General features: G+C 37.6%; 1 protein-coding gene across 17 annotated transcripts in view; it reads right to left on the reverse strand.

Moving 5' to 3' along the window:
* The window catches only part of mbnl1 (muscleblind-like splicing regulator 1), a 64,327-nt gene that overhangs the window by 10,868 nt on the left and 33,665 nt on the right, over positions 1-19,794 (reverse strand). For 16 of the 17 annotated variants that reach the window (XM_026925431.3, XM_034297782.2, XM_053227344.1 and 13 more), the window contains 3 exons: positions 6,095-6,265; positions 3,659-3,901; positions 1,958-2,197 (listed from right to left, as the gene is read on the reverse strand). In XM_026925431.3, coding sequence (XP_026781232.2) covers positions 1,958-2,197; positions 3,659-3,901; positions 6,095-6,265 — 654 coding nt within the window. Of the gene's footprint in view, positions 1-3; positions 1,750-1,957; positions 2,198-3,658; positions 3,902-6,094; positions 6,266-19,794 lie in introns of those variants that run through there. The other variant, XM_053227355.1, reaches the window with a different exon arrangement.

Here is a 19,794-nt window from a genome sequence, read left to right on the forward strand (position 1 = left end):
TAGCAGGCAGCGAGCACATGATGGCAATGGGCCAATGGGGTTCAAGCGCATAAACATAAACAGCAAGCAGAGGTGCATCATGGGGCAGCAGTGCATTTTTGGTGGTTGAGAAAAAAAACAAATAAAAAACAAATCATTTGGAATGCAGTGTACAAAAGGGATATCAGGACTTAACATGCACATTAACGTAATTCAGGAAAAGATATCTAATGCAATATTAACACTACAAACTACAGCAGGGTCCAGAAGTGCAAGTGGGCTGTTCTCATGCTATTTTTCCCTTCATGAATGCCATATGTTTACTTCATTACTAACTACAATTATGTCTGATTATTACTGTTGTCTCTTAAGGAATAGCAACTGATATTGAATCAATTAGTTATATTTTGTTTAATTTAGAATAAATCAACATTGGTGCTGTTTCCCCATTAATAAGGAGTAAGAAATAAGAACATACTTTAGCGCAAATGATCTTCTAATCTTGTTTGAGAAACAAAATTTGACAAAAGTGCAATATTTATGAATTAAAAACAGTAATTGAGAATACACTCAACCCTTTGGACCCTACTTTAGATAAACTACATTATAATAGGGGCTCCAACAGTAGTATTTGTCTAATAATTCTCAGTTTGGGATGATTGGGATGGTATTACACAATACAACACACACTATTAGTCTGCGCATTGCAGGTTCTATTCTGTTAAAAATGTTCACATTGCCCCCTAGTGGATACGAATGAATCAGTAAATGTACTTCCTAACACAACATGAAAGAAAATCAATCAGTAGTAGTACAGAATCCTGAAACATAATGTAGAGCATGTGCTCTGAAATATTTATTTTATTACGATCATTCATCTTAGATGCTATGATATGACATATAACATATAAATCCATATAACATGTTCATTAAATCTGTTAAAGAAAATCTCTGACATGCTAGAAAATAACCTCATATTTCACATGGTTGACACACACACACACACATATACACACATAAAAAGCTTTAAACCCTTGGGCTGAAATGGGGTTAGCTGATGAAAGACTTATATAAATAAGCTACAGCATGGATATGACAACCTACATTTTAAAAAGACAAAAATATGGAATATGTTTTTACATACTGATGGCTGTTAAATGGATGCACCTAACAAGTCACGTTAAAATATTGCCGTTTCCCTAACTAACTAAATAAATACTTGCAATGCCAAAAATTTCATTTCATAACTTGCTCTTTGAAACTCTTTGAAGTCGTATCGAAAAATCGAAACCCATGATAATGGTTTGTATGGTTAGGTCATTTTTCATACCTTTCATTTGTCATGTGCGTATAGAGGTCTTTTTTCATCAGGTTTTTTTCATGAGTGCCACTAATAATTACCTGGGAGGAAACATCTAAAGGGTGCAACTGTTTAGTCCCAGATAAGTGCCTAATGATTGATATTAAAGCATGTATTTCAGTAAATATTATGAATTATTCAGTAACTGTAATAAGGCTAATAGGAATGGGTTGTGGTTACATTAGAGAGGATTGTAAGTCTGAACTTGTTGATCTATTCAGTTTTGCTTAGAAAGACTCATTTCACTTTAAAAAGCATCATAGCATATTGCCTGATCGACAAATGTAACAAAATATGAAGCTATTGCCAGAGTGCCAGAGATGTCCTTTACGATTCACGAATCACATCTCCATACATGCCTTTTTGTCCTCCTTAAGCATGTATGGTGACATAGAAGGAACCATGTCAACCTGAGATTGAAACATAATCATTAACATATCAGTATCCATATTTGAGCATGCTCTGAAGCTGTGTGTGTTCCATATCAGTATGTGTGTGTACTCTGTAAGTTTGTACTGTATGCATGGAAGGGCACATGTATGAATGTGTATACTGTACTGATCGTTGACCTGTGCATGTATCTGTGTATACGGGTGTGTTTGTGTGTCCTGTACTCACCATGGCCGCGGTGGCTGTGGCCTGGTTCACCTGGTGCTGTGCTGCTTTGATCTTGGCCTGCAGGTGTGCAGGAGGATGGAAATATTTGCACTTGTCCCGTGAGCAGCGACTCTTGATGTAGTCCATACACACGGTGACGGTGTTCTCGCTGGAGTCTATCATGGTGCTGTCAGCCGGGTGAGCAAATCTGCAGTCTGTCTCACCGCGAGAGCAATTACCACGCTGGTACTCGCGGCACACCTGACACACACATTACGATATGTTAAGACAGACATGAGAATGGTGTCCATTTGAACAGGCACACGTATGCACATGCACGAACAAACATGCGAACGTTACACATACACATACACATACAGAGAGACAGACAATACATGTATACACACACACACACACAAACACACAAACACACACAGCTACAAGAGTGATGCGTGTCCACACAGAAGTCATGCTTTATATGATAATTCATAACACACATACAGCGCAGCTGATTATATAGGTGTCAGATAACATTGTTTCGCACAGTAATTGAGCTATAATGATGTTCATATAAGGTCAACGGAGGTCATTACAATTCCATATTTTACTGCTCCAAATGTCAAATGAGTTTGTTTAATAACATTCTATTGGCTACCGGATACTATGGTGAGAAACAGGATTAACCAATCAGGATCATTTTACTGAATGGAGGAGGAAAAGAAGTCTAGATCTGGCTTTATAAGGATAATATGAAGATAAGATGCCTTTTCCCCTATTACTAGTGTTAACTGGTTTCATTTTCAGTGGAAATGTCATAAAGGTATTTTATGGCAACGTTATTAATATGGCGATGGTTGATGGTAGATTGTGTCTTCAATGATTAAATGACAATCTGTGCCATCACCGCTCCTACTACTGTCTGACATCCACTGAAAATACATGCGTGTGTCACACTTAGCAATTTAATGATGATATTTAGTATATTCAGTATATTTCTTCATTCGCCCTGAAATTAATTTTTGGCTATACACACACACATAAACACACACACACACACAAAAGACATAACTGCTGTGATTTTCATTCAGGTGACAAATGATCTGTTCATTAGATGTATGTGTACAGTAGGGGGCAGCAACATCCACAGACATTTTGTTTTTAATGACCACTGTAAGGGCTTTTTCTCGCTGTAAACTGTATAATCAGTCACTGCAATCCCTGAAAATATCACAACCCCTCCTGTTGCTGTTGTCTGACAAACGTCAAGACTGATGCTCATAATGCAGCCATGTTACAGATGTGCCATAACAAAAATAATTAAACGAAGATGAAGCAAAAAAATTCTTAAAGTATTATTTTTAAATTCAATTTCATTTTCATTTTGAATGTCTAACTTTAATATAACCACATCCTACTCATCAAGGGAGCTTCATCATACAACTGATGAAGCAGATAAGCAGTGAAAGGTTTTCAGTACCTAATTATAAAATTTATTATAAAAAAAAAATACAATGAGAATGAAAAATGAATTCCTCACGGCGGTGTGTAAATGAGTCAGTGTAGTGTAACTCCATATTGTACTTTGTATTTTGTTCTTTGGAGCTACTCTTTATTCACTAGTAGGTGTATCAAAGTGTTGTAAAATAAAGTCCAGTTGATTAATGCTATTAGACACCAGTTGCCTCCGTAACAGACATGTTGCCCTTTCTCTCCATGTCATACCTCCAGGCGGTCGGTGCGCAGTAGTTTCTGGGCAGCTGCGTTGGCTGTGGAGGTTACAGGGGCCACAGCAGCAGGATTTCCACCGATTAGGACTGGCGCGCTGGGCAGGATGTCAGCAGCAGTGGGCATTAGTGCTGGCGATACGGGACTCAGGTACGGGTTAAACGTAGCCGCCGCTGCTGCAGCTGCTGCCGCTGCGGCACTGGCATTGGTGGCTAAGTTCGGCGTGACAGAGATAAAAGGCTGCAGGAAAGAGTGAGTGAGAGAGAGAGACAAACAGAGAAACAAATTCAATGAGAAAATGAATGAATAGAATGAGTTAATGAATCAGTTAATCTTGATGTATCACAAAGCATTTCACACCAAGTTAATAAACACTCTCACTGGAGGATGCTTTTGTTCTACTTTTTACTTTTTTTTTAACATTTTGTGACCAACGGATTACTGCTCTCATTATACACCTACATCTAGCATGGTTTCTAATTATTATTATAGATAAAAATCTGTCAATTATCTATAAATAAAAATAGATAACACTGTTTTTTTTTTATTCTAATTGTCTCACTTCTATTACAATATTGTTGTTAAAAGCAAAATATTTATACATGGACAGGCTCCAATTATCTTATCTAAAAATGTTCAGGTCATGTGCTTACATTAGGAGACTCCATTAGAAGGTTGCTTTGCATCCGTGACACTGTGTACCCTTACTTTAAATAACCAAGCTATTGCTTTAGATTTGTAAGAGCTGAATGCATAATGAAAATCACTCTTTTGCAATAACTGTCAAATGCTGCACCACATGGACAAATCTGTGATCCCTTTTCTGTAAACACACACTAACACATGTCACATACACACACACGTTGTCAGAGTACAAGTAACGAGGGCCAATAAAACTCTGGAGAAGCCGCAAAAAACGATATTTCTCTACAGCAAAATGTCTTCTACAACCCTATTCTAATATTTGCTTAAAAGCACACAAACTAGGGCAAAACTAGAATATATTGAAATCAGCTATTAATCAAGCAGGTGAAATGAAATTCTCCCTTTATCCTTTCTGCTCCCCGAAGATAAATCCAGATCGAGTGCAATAGCTGACTAAATGGTATACAGTATAGTGTATGTTTGCATTACTTTTTTTTCTTCGTATAAATCGTAGCTTATTCCACACCCTCAGTATTAAAAAATGAACTGAGAGCTAGCTTGTCTTTCCCTGACTTTGCAGATGCTTATTTATTTATTGTCTATTCCACAGACTATTAGTATAGCAGCCTGCAGTAGTGTTAGCTGTAAGACAGCTGCTCATAGATCATATTCACCTGATAGCTATTCCGATTATCTTTAGTTAAGTGTAGTTAAAAAAATTATTATTTATACTCCTTTTATAATGCCCATTTTTCACACTCTGTGTATTAAAGTATAAAGAGCACTTATGTAGATAAAATTACATGAAGAATATGCAAAATGAGATTGCAAAAGAAATAAATTACATTGAAATCACTCTGGTATTTAAGCTCTGGTTATTTTGTACTGGTTCTCGGCAGGACATTAAGCATGTTTCTAATCACATTATTCAGTGTAACTGGGCTCTTATTGTGCGACTTGGGGGAAAGATGACTGTATTAGGCGAGTGGCAGTTAAAGAAGCCACTAGGTGTGGCATCAGTGTACTGTTTTACATAATACTATTATGCAACTCTTTAGATCATATAATAATTTCTGTATGTAGATAATTTCATAACAGTATGTTGTTCAATCGTATACTGCTAATGAGTAATTGCTAATCGTGTGCAGACGTGCTAGTTATGCAAGCAACTCAGGGCAGGTCAGAGCAGAAATCTGCCTCTTCAGCACCGCAACACCTCCTCTGACCTCTTACTGTCATTTAGCACAACAAGGTTTAACAGTGATGAGCAGGACGATTTATGATGCTATTATAATGTGTATCATAAGAAAATGGCAGAAACAGTGGCAGCAAGGCCAATGTAAGATGGTATATTAGGACATTTAACCTTATTAAACTTTATTCCTTTTTTATTGCAAGAAAGGATTTTATATTTCTTAACGGTTGCCATGCATGCACTGTTTGGTCCATTGCTTTGCATTCCCTGTCCTTAAAATACACTACAAACTGATGAAAAAATGATATTTTTCAAACAGAAGCGCCTACGTCTTAAGAACAAACATACATGGTGAAAATCACATTGTTTTGAGAAATTGCCGAGTAAGCACGATCCTCTCGTTGCTTAAAAATATTCTTTTTTTTTGTACACCTACTTTACCAGTGCAGTGTTATAGTCATTTAATGTCTCCCTGTTCGAAAGCATGTAAACTGAAAACAGGATTTTGCTCTATATTTCATCTCCTGATTGTTATGCTGTTAATAATTTACAAGTAGTGAAGCATCACGTGTGTGGGAAGAGCTCCTCCTCACCATTGGCTGAAGCTGGCTGCCAGGCATGATGGCACTGGCGATCTGCATCTGCTGGGCGAGCATGGCCATGTTCTTCTGCTGGATCAGGTTATTGCGGCCGTTTATCTCCAACTGCGTTTTCAGGTGGGGAGGCGGGTGCAGGTACTTACAGTTCTCTCTGGAACAGCGTCCCTGAAGACAAACAAGAGGGAGGTTCATAGGGTGGGGAAGAGAACGAGAGAAAGAGACAGAGAGAGAGAGAGAGAGAGAGAGAGAGAGAGAGAGAGTGCCATTAGGTACATTATAGTCATTTGCATTTACGTGCTTGAGTGACTAATGGAATTTAGTAATAACCCATAATAACTCTGCCATCATATTGCATCACAGCAGTTTACACTCTCACAGCTGATGTGTTTGATCCAGCAGTAAGTCACGGTATAATCACTTGAGAGAACACACTGTTATCCCCAGAGGAAAGTGCTCTTATTCCACAGACTTTGTGAAAATCACTTTATTCATTCATGTGGCTGTGAGGTAGTGATGCAGCTGATGAATGCGTGGTCTCATTTCATCTCAGTTGATTGGTTTGTGTCTGCAACAAAAGGTAATCTATCCATAGCAGAATATCTGTAGTCAGCTCCAGAATTGGAGGTGGATTAAAAAAAGGTAATAAAAAAAATAATTTTGTGGTTAGCTTAATCCACTGGAAATATGAAAGAAATCTAACATTGTAAAAATGATTCTAAGAATAGACTATAACATTACATATATACTATATACTATATACTATATACTATAACATAAGATTACTCTAAGAAAAAAATCTATTTTAATAGTTGTTAATTATTATGTTGAGTATAATATGCACATGGACCACATGCAGACTGGACTGCACAGATGTTCATTTGCTAACAATTATATAAAGTAAGCTTAAACATTCAGCTGGTTGCTTATAAATCCAAACATTTCTGCAGTTAAATATCTGCAGTTCAATCAATATGTTTTATCATTTATGCTGTTAGCATGAAGCCGTCCTATTCCCTGACATGCACTAGAGCTTTTGTGGTAAAATTCAGGTATTTTCTTCCTCTTTGCTTGCTATTATTTTCTTGTTTGCAATGTTGGCACCTTTGATGACATGATAAAATCAGGCTGGGCAACATGACAATATGCTATCAAATATAACATGACATGCTTTTCTAAAGGCATGTTTCATCACGCTTCTGTGATTTTACAGCTCGTGTAAATGGGATGGTAAACTGTATTTTTGTGTCCCTTTTTTCCTTAAGAAGTATTTGAACTCTTTCAGTTTTGTAAATGTTCAGTAAAAATATAAATGTTGAGTAAAAAAAATGATGATGAACATGTCTTCAAGCATCAAGACACAATATTTTGATATGATATAATCCTGACACTGCAGTGAAGCTTTCTCAGCTGTTGCAGGTATCATCAGAACTTTCAAATGATTGTACGTTCATTCTCCTTATCATCTGTAAACACTTAATTTAAAAAAGTTCAGTCTTTAAGCTTATAGTGTTATACTGTATCACAGAGGTACTCAATAGCCAGACGCCGGTCCGGATTCAGTCCTATCTGAACAGAGATCTAAATCTTTGTGCTAGTTATCTGATACCTGGCTAAGTGATTGTGTAAGCATACGTTTATAAAAGTTTGGTGTGAATAGTCCTTTAAACTAGCGTGTTAAATCATCCTACCGTTAATCGCCCTACTGTGCGGACCTTCAGTTCAGTGGAAAATTAGTAATTGGATCAGAAAGATTTAGATTTGAGGACCTCTGCTGTATAATGTGGTTGTAGAGCTCTGTTGCACAATCTGCTATAGCAAAACTAAATATCATGATGCACAGCGTATCGTAAAAATGTCTATTTTTTTTTTTCATAAATCACATATTGCACACAACTAGTACACTCACTACCAGGTCCACTACCAAGAACTATTCTTCAAAACTAATACAAAATCTTACTATTAAATATAACTGAATCTACATATCCTCAAATGATTCCTCAAAAGGTTTCACATAGCCTAATTGATTCCTTAAACGATTCCTTAAAGGAATCATTTTTTTTTGTTGTTTTTTGAAATTGTGATGTATTTAATTGGAATGGTAACATGGGTGATAACTTATACACAGTATTAACCGCTGTCGTCTGTTAATAACTAACACCTGATCTACTGTATGGCACTGTATGCGTTATGGTTGCTACTGCTTTCAGTAAACATTTTTGACTTCTATTAGTGAAGAATGACAAATCTTTCTTTGGAAATTAAATTTAAAAAATATTGTATTTGTTTCCTATAACTAATAAAGCAATTCTCTGCAGTGAGCTAAGCCTTTCACTGCATATTTTATGCACCTCAATATTCTTAGGACAGCTGTCTAGCACTTCTCCTCTTACCCCCATGTCTGCTAACAGACGAATGCCTGGTGTGTTCCTGTCCTACCCTGAGTGTGTGTCCTGTTCCTGTCTCGCTGAGATCTCTCCGTCTCACTATCTATTTACAACTATTAATACACTCATGTGATACTCTGCAAGGAAGAGCGCGACACGAGTGTGACTTCAGGTCAGCAGTGAACCCAGCACATACTTCACGTAGGAGTGGTTAGAGCCTGAATAGACCCTGGTGTTCCAGCACAAAATATCATATGAATTATGTAAATCCATAATCATAATCCAAACATGCAGACTCTCAGGTTGAGGAATCTCAACCTGAAAACAGCTCGACTCTCTGAAACAGGAAATACTGACACAAGAATGCCGGAAAACAAGAAGACTAGTGCTGAGTCTGAATTTGAGGTTTTCTCAGTGGACACATTTTATTCCCTGAATAATTCATTATATTATTATACACAGGGCACAGTAAACCCATAGAGATTTCTTCTAGCTCAAAATTTACAGGCTGGATATCAGAGTAGCCAAACTGTAAATAAAAATGTAAAATGTCATGTAAATAAAAATGCTGTTTAAAAACCACAAAAGCCAAGAGGTTAGTGGTTAGTGGTGTATTTTTGTGGTTTCAGACTGTTAGCTAACTGTAACGTTTGAATAGTTTATGTTTTACAGTGCTGTCTAGACTGTGTCTCTCTCACTGCTGCCTCATACAGTGTCGTATATAAAACTGTCTATATGGCAAGTTCGGACACAGCATGGGAACTATGACAGGTGCTTTTTAAGAGGAAAATAATCATTAACTGCAATGCAAGACACACATGAAACAAAACAGAAACGAATCATGAGAAGAGGAAACGTATCTCCACACTTATAAACCCAGCGAGGAAACGATGGAGTGGCAGAGGCCAGATTTCAAGTACTGCAGCAACAACCCTTCAAATATTGTTTATACATACACTAGTGTTCCTCATGCTGTGTGACTAAAAATATCAAGCCACCAGCTTGTCCATCCATTTCTACCTAAATCAGATGTACTGGCTTTGTCTCATTCAATAGTTTCTGATTGAGAGTCTCATTAAACAGAGACATAAACATACACCTTCTATAAACTGTATGTACTCTGTTCTGTTCTTAATATTTATGACAATTTGTTGGATACCTCACAAACCAAGTTTGCACTAACACACATTTAGGATTTGGGAAAATACCTTATTTCCTTGGTGATACAGAATATCTAGATTTTAAGATCAGGACTTCCCATAGTGTGACACTGGCAGATCAGTGTGTACAGAATGGAAGTAATTTAGGACAAAATCCTTAAACATAAATCTTTGTGCATATTTCTATGAATGCATCACTTTGGTCATTTGTGCAGCCACATCATTACTAACTCAATTATACAGCACAATGCTCAAAGGGTGAAAAAGAGATTTTAACTACAGGTGTAACCCTGACATAACATAGCGGACAAGAAATAAATGAGCACAAACTGGATATTCGCACACAACACACTCACCTCTTACACATCTACATTACCTGAAAATAGCCACAATAGAACCCAATTTTATTTCTAACTGGTCCATCACTGAACAACACTAAACAGCTGAACAAAGAAGTCGAAGTTTATAAACCTATTAAACCAGTCCAACAATTCCAACAAGTCCAGCACACTATTAGAAAAGGAATCATCACTGCTCAGTGCTCAACCCTGCCCCTGTGTAGAATCATGAATCATCATTAGATGGTAAAGCAAAAATCAATACAAGCACCCTGAGAACCTGAAACTGCTTTTTCAGTGCCATCCAAGCCAATTATAGAAGCGGCTGCGCAACATGAAGGCTGGACTGTCATAGTGACTGCAGCTTCAAAGTATTTTGCTTTTACTCAAATGACCTACAAAAAAATTGTTTGATAATTTGCGTCACATTTTATGGGCATTTACTGAGCTATGAATAGCTTTGTATCAGTACACAACATACACAAGTCAATTAAGGAAGATAACAGAGATGAACTGAGGCTGCCATTTTCCACTGACCCAGAAACTAAGTACGTTTTTGTGCTTCTCTGAGGCAGCCATTACGTGCTATGCACCTTGCTCCACTTAACACAGGAAGGATCTATGAAAAAAAAAATGATCAAGATTTGTCACCTATAACACAATAGCAGTGCTGAAAAACAGGCAGTACAATGAAACGCAGCTCTACAAAAACAACTTGCACTGGAACACATGACTCACAGTCATCAAATCGATTCTGATCCTCAGTCTAAACATGAAGCTCTTTAAACTTTCATAAGTCATGGTTGTGTCAGTCTCTTAAATGGATGGCTTTGTTTATGCCATCAGAACTGGACGAAAATAATAGCCTGCAAGCTGATCTTCGAGTTTGCAAATAGTCACCTTTTGATGGACAAGACCCAGCACATGATTTACAAGCTGTAATCCATCAATACGAATTCATTCAGAGCGAGCAGGACATATCAGACAAGGGGAAGCAAGCTGAACTTCTATACGATGAACAAAACAATAATTATATGCATCCTAATGTAGAATATAGAACAAACTGCTATTCAGATAAAATGATCATGAATTGCAACTGAAATCACTATACAGTATTTTGTATTATACAACATGATGTCATCGCAGTTTAATATGAATTTGTCCTTTTCCAAGGCTTCATCATGGGCTATGGAGCATTTCTTTATTGTAAGTGTAAATGACTGAAAGGTCACACTAGTCTGAAACAGGCTTGTGACATTGTGTACCCATTGTGTGTTTGGGCCTAATAATAATGATAATAATTATAATAATTATAATAAATATAATAATAATAATAATAATATGTGCTACCTGCAACAGTGCTGTTACTATGGCTTCACACAAACAAGTTTCCATCGACTGTTTCAGAAGCGGCGCTAAGCCAGAATTCTAAGTGGAGAAAGTGGAGAGAGGTTTTCCGCTTGCCATTTTATAGCATGAAATATATTGGCAGTTCACAATACCATTGTCAATCATCTCACGCCTGTCTGAAATGTCAACTTTGTGACAGGAAATTGCAGATATTTGCACCAGCATGTGTTAAGGCTGGTTCATATTTGACAGTCCACAAGTTTTGCATAGGTCTGTCCAGCTAAAATAACCTCACAGTGACAGACACGCCCCTGATGGAGGGACCTGTGTGGCTGCCAGTCGTCACCTCTCTTTGTTAAGTGGCAATAGTAATTACACCTTGATTCTGATTCCTGAATCAACAGATGAGCACTAGACACAACCAGGTTATAATATAGTATATATATCTCTGACCTTGCCCTTGAACACAGTGCCTGTAGAGGATACAGCCACACCACTCAGCGGCCAAGTGAGTATTAAGTGCATTTTACATAAGTGGACTTACGTCCCTAATTCACATGTAACACAATGCAAAAAAACATAAACCGCTCTAGAGACAGGAAGATAGAAGTGCAGGATACAGGATAGTTCAGAGAGAAAGACAGATGAGACCAATATAGATAGATAGATAGATAGATAGATAGATAGATAGATCAGCCATGCCAAAGACCAAAGTTGCAAGAGAGAGAAAGCAAGCAAGGCAGACTGGATGTGTGAGGCTGAAGTGCTGTGTTCAGCATTCTTTCCTCCATTAGTGTGATTTCCAAACAGGGGCCAGGTTCCCTAATGACTTTAGCAGACACTACACACTCCAGTTTATGCTAATCCCCATACCACTGCCTGGGCTGGTATGTCTTGGCAGAATTATGTGAATGGTATGCAATAACCTACTTTAGATATGATTTCACTTGATCAGAGAAGGAAAAAGGATCTCTTTTTGCAGGATCTTTGTATAATTATGAAGCTGTTCTGTGTTCCACTAAACATCATAGAAGAAGGATTCATTAATGTGGAAATGCATCTTATACTGTATATTCTGATCAGCCAGAACCTTCTGATAGACTTTATGAAAAATATTCAGTCTGCACATGTATAAACTATATTTACAGAGCTTAGCATCTAGTTCAAAAGGGAAAAAAAACACCTTACCAAGCAGCGTTACAAAGTTTAGAAGCTGTTGCTTGAAGGTTAGATGTTATTAAGATTAAGGTTACAGCATGTCCACACATGTTCTGTGTCTGAGAAGGGTAAAATGTTTAGGAAAGGTGTGACAAGGCCTGAGGCAATCAACTGAACATGTGTAAATGTTAGAGAAATAAGAGAGAGCAAGAAAAATGGAGGAAAGAGAGAAAAAAAGAGAAAGAGAGAGAAAGTTTGAGAGATTTAAAAGAGGGATTTATGAGTATAAGGTTTTATAGAAGGGAACGAAGGAATTCAGCTGCTGTCAGCTCCCCATGACCTCCTTCGACCCTTATCAGGTTCCCTTCCTCTAACAGCATTTAAAAAATAACTGAATCAGTAGTGCTTTTTTTAGAGCATGGCTTGGTCAACACAGCGAGCCTGATCCTGGTTCAGTGTTTCCCAATGCACTCTAAGATGCTTAATGGTGCAGACTTTCTGCTGAGTCACTGGTATTATATGCATTCTGAATTTCACAGACTATAATCAACAAAAAGTGGTCACTGTAATAACTACGTACGTACAGCGCCTAGCCTATATGTGATATCATATCGTCTTACTGTTATTATTTGCAGAGCGATTATTGCTAACATTAGGCCACCTGACTGCAGCGGTGCAGGCTATAAACCTTGTTTTCATTATTTTGAGTGATAAAGTAGGTGTACTGCTAAGGTGTACTCCCTGCTCTTTATTACGTTATCTGCAGAGAGGGAAGTTGTTTTCATCACAAAGTTGGAAACCAGAGCTGAGCTTCAGGCATTATACAAAGTCACATCCTTAAAGGAAAAATCCACCCTGAATCACTTGTGTATTCATCTTTATCTTGGATGGATATTCAACAGCATCTAGGATTTACTTTGTAATGAAATTCTGAGTTGACTTTTTTCTTCTTTCCTTGACATGGTCTATTTTCACTTTGGTTAAAGGTTTCCTACATTACTCAAATGACTACCTGCTGATAGTGCTGCCAGTGGGATTTAGTCCTTGCTTCATCTCTACCTACAGAGAGTGATGCAGCGGCGCTTTAGTACTTTAGTCAGTCCAGCTCTCTCACCTCCTCATCTGTACACTCTTCTCAAATGGATCAGGCTCCACAGTTTCAACTTTCATGCTAATACCTCTGTCAATACCATCATGCTTGGCATCTCATAGCTTGCTAACTAACCAAGTCTCTGAGTCATACAAGTGTGTCATAGAGCTGCACTGAATTCAGGCACTTTGAGTCCAATGTTTGTTATCTCCACTACTTCTACACTGGATTTCTCATTAATATGACATTAAACCTTGCTGGAAAATGGTGAGTGATAATAAAAGCTCTTATTATTTTGTTTTTAGAAGCTAACAGTGAAAACTGACAGTTATCTCTTATATTAAAGATTTTTTTCCTATTAAACACCATTGTAACTGCGCTAGCAATGTCCCCCTGTGACAACAGCGTGACACACAGCTGCTAGCTTCTCACAGGAATAACAAAAATACAGCAACTTTGCACCAGGATCACTAAACACATCACATATACTGTATTTCAATATTAACTTATTTCATGTGTTTAAGCGTGAAGGTTTCCTTTAAGAACTCAACTAAGCCCCAGTAGTCCTAGGATTTGAGCTACCTGCTCACAAGCATAGAACCTCATGAACAACTTCTGGCAAATAAACCAACATTTATCCAATTTACACTTCTTTTCAACATAAAAGCTCAGTAAAACATCAGTAGCATCATAAAATTGCTGTTCTTGAAGCAACCTGCAACATTTGTTAAACAAGATAAACTACCATTAGTAGAAAACACCTCATAAGAGGCAGAATCACTTTATAGACTTTTGATATACAGTGCTACTGCTTTCAAAAGACAACTCGGTCTATGAGGGAGATGGTTGAGTTCTAGTACTTTCTACTAGCGCTGCTGAGTTGTAGTACTGCACACTGATTGTTATTAAAGAAGAGAGCTCTTTTTACTATAGAATTTAATAATTCCTGTTTAGGTAACTTAGCATTCTCATCTTTTACCTGAACAATGTGTCATTTATTCATTATATTTATTTAATTTTATACTGTACTTTGTTGGGTTTAACTGTTGCTCCTGTTTTTTTCTTTCATACACAGTTAATCATAAACTGTATTTCAATTTATAAATGGTATGATGATAATAATAACAATATTAATAATACTGTATTATTAATATTAATATTATAATATTAATGTTATTAATATAATTACAAATAATAATAATAATAATTGTTATTATTATTATTATTATATGAAGAAAAAAACATTACGCCGTGTCAACAGAAACATCACGCTCTAGACATTTTGGTCTCTCTCTGTCCCTTTTCTCTACCTCTCTCTTTTTCTGTTGTTTTCTTTTTTTCTGTCTTCCTCTTCTCTCAGGACTACTGATGTGTCAGATAGAGGGACGGATGGATTTCCTGTCTCTTGGAGCTTTGGTGACTCAGCACTTTGTAGCACGCAGGAAGTGTGCTGTCCAGTCCCAGCCCAGATATCCTCAGAAGCTGAGTCACTCTTTGTAATCATTCTCCCACCCTGCTGCGTTCACATGCACGCAAAAACACCTGTCTTTACACACACTCTAATATCTGATGTGTATATTTAACATACACATAGATGATTAAACATGTCATTGCAGCTTATATACTGTATGAAAAAATATAGTGTGCTAGCAGAGGGCAAACAAAACTGTATGTAGTGTAATATATGTACTATACATACAATATATACACAGATCAAATCACAATCACGGATCATATATATATATATATATATTGTTATTAAAGAAGAGAGCTCTTTTTACTATAGAATTATATATATATATATATATATATATATATATATATATATATATATATATATATATATATAGTGCCACACTGCCAATGCTCAAAGGCAGTTATTTCCATTAATACCCATTAAGTCCAGGCTCCTAATCCTTCAAGTGAGAAGCCCCTTAAACCCAAATGGATCAACAAGGCATTTCAAACACATTGGCATTTCAAACACATGTCCATTCATTTGGTTCATTCACGTTTCTCCATAAAAGTAGGCCAAAGGCTTGATGGCACAACATTATTTACAGCTGTTTCTATGGTGACGGTGCTCATCAGACCAGAGAGTAGGCCAAAGCTCAAAAGGCTTCCTGCTCCCTATATATGCAACATAACACTTTCTAGGCCTTAGTGCAATACACGGCCAAAGAGAAGCCTTTTAAGTTTCCCTTTGAAACAAGGCTCAGTAGCTAGCTCACCTGAAGCTTCGCTAACCGGGTTTTGCAGTTTATTTCCCTTACAGTTCACGAATATTCACCCTGGTCAGAGGTCTGCGCTGAAGTGAAAGCTGCATTAGTGCTGTATTAGTACAGAGCAGAGAGCTCAGGTGTAGCTGTTCTGTTTTTACAGATACATCCATGTAGCTAATCCACAACAGCTTCATCACATTGTGTCGAAAAGTCATTAATGAAGTCTGGATGCTGCATTTGGCACAGAGAAAAAAACTGTCTCTGGTATAAGGACTTTCCCAACATATAACAGTAACCCTAAAATATCTGTGCATGCATCAGTGTAAATATGTGATGTATTTTTATGTATATTTCTGATATACAGGTATACGTAGAAAGATACTTTATGTTTAAGATGTGTTACCTTTGTGAATGTATGACAGCAGTACACATACACACTACACTAATGTATAACCAACACTTTCACAATAACACAAATCCAAAATGACAGAATCTCCTTTCTCCTTTAAATCCTTTCTCTAATGGGTACCAAGATTTTGTAGCCACAATGTTTTTGTCACCACAAAGAGGATGGTGTGTGAACCAGTCACTGGCCTCATAATGAGATGAAGGCACACACACACACACAAACAAGCACACGCACACACAAGCACACGCACACATGCTACTGAGTGCTACATGAATAGGTGTAAATATTAATCTTGCTCAAGATCATATATTGACCATATATTGGCTTAAAAAAACTGTTTATATGTGTGTCTGACTGACACACACGCATGCACGCACATGCGAACACACACACAAAAACACACACACACGCACACACTCGGTGCCCAGCTCTCCCTGCACACACTTTGTTGTGTCTGTGATGGCTATGGTAACCTAGCAACAGAGGTCTTTCTCCCTTCTACTTTGATCAGAATTACAAAACAGACACTGCAGTTGAAAAAAGTATGGAGTGGAAACTAAATATTTTTTACTTGCAGCAAGGAATATTACAGCTGCAGAATAAATGGACAAAGAGAAAGTCAATGAGAAAAAATGTGGTCTACTTGAAATATACACATGACTAAAGAAAGCAGATCTGCAAATGGTTCATCCTGAGTCCTGAGAAAAACATGCTCAGGTTCCTAATCATGCTTTACTGTGTGCGTGTGTGTGTGTGTGTGTGTGTGTGTGTGTGTGTGTGTTTGAGAGAGAAAGAGAGAGAGAGAGAGAGTCTCCTTTACTCTTTACAGTCTGAACTGTGCTTTACCATTTTAAATTGACATAAAACAATCTTTTCTTTCATATTGTACATTATTAGACTTTATTCCTTCAAAGGTATAAATCTCTGAATCAGAAAGAGACTGCAGTTTACATTAATGAGCCTGATCTTTGAAATGCCACCACACTATACACATTACATTATACTAAATACACATTTTAAACATTTAAACGTACCAAAAGACTGTATCATTGACAAAAGCATATGATTATATAACCCCTTGGACTGTTCAGCTTTCTATTGTATTATGCTTTAATGTTCAAATATTTTTAAATTCAGGCTCTGGCAGTACACATTTTCCATTCTAATAAATTAAGATTTAGATTGAGAGAGAGACAATGAGAAAGAGAGAAAGAGGAGGAGGTCTAATTTATACTGTGTTACAGTGGACTGTGTCCTCTGGTGTCTTAATCCTACTGTAATCTGTCACAGGAATCTCATAATCCTGCAGTGACATGGCAGCCATACAGCATGTGGCCAACAGATGTGTTTATGTATGTGCATGGAGGTGTGTGTGCGTGTGTGTGCGTGTGTGTGAGAGAGAGAGGAATGAAATCCCTCAGGCTGCAGAAGGAGCAGTAATCACTGCTAATAACTTCAAATATCACCTTGGAATACAGCACAGAGACTAAAGCACTTAGCCTTAATAAAATTACCTTCACATTTTGGAATTGTATTGTTGACAGACATGCACATGTGTGTGTGTGCGTGTGTGTGTGTGTGTGTGTTAGCATGAATTACACACATATGACTCCTGTTTGGAATCTGGGCATGTGATCCTGACAGCACATGTGTACAACAAAAGAGCTAGTGAGCGAAAGAGACTGAAAGAGAAGGATTGATTCATCAAAACCTGACTTTGAAAGACAAAAAATCCAAATAAAGGAAAAACAAAATGACAGAGACTGACAGCTAACACTGTAATTACTGTCATCTCAGACTCTCTATATTTCCTGGCTCTAGACAGGTATGGAATGCCATTTGCAAGATAGACAGATGGAGAGTTAGAGAGAGAGAGAAAGAGAGAGAGAGAGGGAGAGAGAGAGAGAGAGGCAGTGGCAGGTATCTTTTTTTTCATGAATGACAGAGGGATTATAGTATCGGAAGGACAGTGAGAATGATGGAGGGTTGGAATATAATGAGAATGGTGGAGGGATGGAATATACTGAGTGACAGAGGGATGGAGTAATAGTGAGAACGATTGAGAGATGGAGTATACTGAGAATGATGGAGGGATGGAGTGTAGTGAGAATGACAGAAGGATGGAGTATAGTAAGAATGATGGAGTATAGTGAGAACGAGTAAGAGAGAGGCAGCGACTGTTATCATTTTTTCATGAATGACATAAGGATTATAGTATCTGAGGGACAATGAGAATGATGGAGGGATAGAGTATAGTGAGAATGATGGAGGGATGGACTATAGTGAGAATGATGGAGGGATGGAGAATAGTGAGAATGATGGAGGGATGGAGTATAGTGAAAATGATGGAGGGATGGAATATAGTGAGAGTGACAGAGGGATAGAGTATAGTGCGAATGATGGAGGGATAGAGTATCGTGAGAATGATGGAGGGATACAGTATCGTGAGAATGATGGAGGGATAGAGTATAGTGCGAATGATGGAGGGATGGAGTATAGTGAGAATGATAGAGGGATGGAGTATCGTGAGAATGATAGAGGGCTGGACTATAGTGAGAATGATGGAGGGATTGAGTATCATGGGAGTGATAACTGATGTCTTGCTGTAACAGACTACTGTAACAATAATTCACACAGACAGGTTTTCTGATTAAAGTATGAGCATTTACAGTGCCTTGCATAAGTATTCACCCCCTTGAACATTCCACATACATCCTGGAACTGAAACAGATTTAATTGGGATTTTATTGTCAAGAATCTACACAAAACAGTCCATAACATAGAAGACAGGGGAGAAATCTATATAATTTGCAAAAATATTTATAAATTTAGTAATGTGAAAGTTTGCATAATTTGCATATGTATTCACCCCCATTGCTATGAAACCCCAAAAGTAGTTCTGGAGCAACCAGTTGCCATCAGAAGCCATGGAGTCCACCTGTGTGCAATTAAAGTGTCACAAGATCTCAATATCAATACACCTGTTCCTGGTGTTCAGTAGAGCACATACCTATACAAACAACATCATGAAGACTATGGAACAATCAGAACAAGTCTGGAAACAAGTCCAGAGTTTGTTTATAAACAATGGCCCAAATTTTGAACATCCTATGGGGTGCCATTAAATCCATTATTTAAAAAAATGGAAAGAATATGGCAAAAGCACGACTCTGCCTAGAGGAGGCCATTCACCAAAAATCAATAGTCAGAGAAGCCACCAAGTAGCCAAGAGTAACTCTAAAGGTACTCTAAAGTAGTCTCTGAAGTAACTCTAACTTCCACGGCTCAGGTGGAAGATGCTGTTCACAGGACAATCACAGCCCACACATTCCGCAAAGCTGAGGTTTATAGAAGAGAGATGATGGAGACTCAGCAAACATGTGGAAAAAAAGGTTCTCTGGTCTGATGAGATCAAAATTAAATTTTTGGCCTTGGCACAAAGTGCTACATTTGGTGGAGACCAAATGAAAACATGCATCTCCCCAGTGAAGCACGGTGGTGGTAGTGTCACATGTTAGGCCTTACGCTTGGCCTCTTGGTACACAGCATGAGGAATTAAAACTTTCACAAGTCACTTTGTTTA

This window comes from Pangasianodon hypophthalmus, chromosome 21 (genome assembly GCF_027358585.1).
Source record: "Pangasianodon hypophthalmus isolate fPanHyp1 chromosome 21, fPanHyp1.pri, whole genome shotgun sequence".
Lineage (NCBI taxonomy): Eukaryota > Metazoa > Chordata > Actinopteri > Siluriformes > Pangasiidae > Pangasianodon > Pangasianodon hypophthalmus.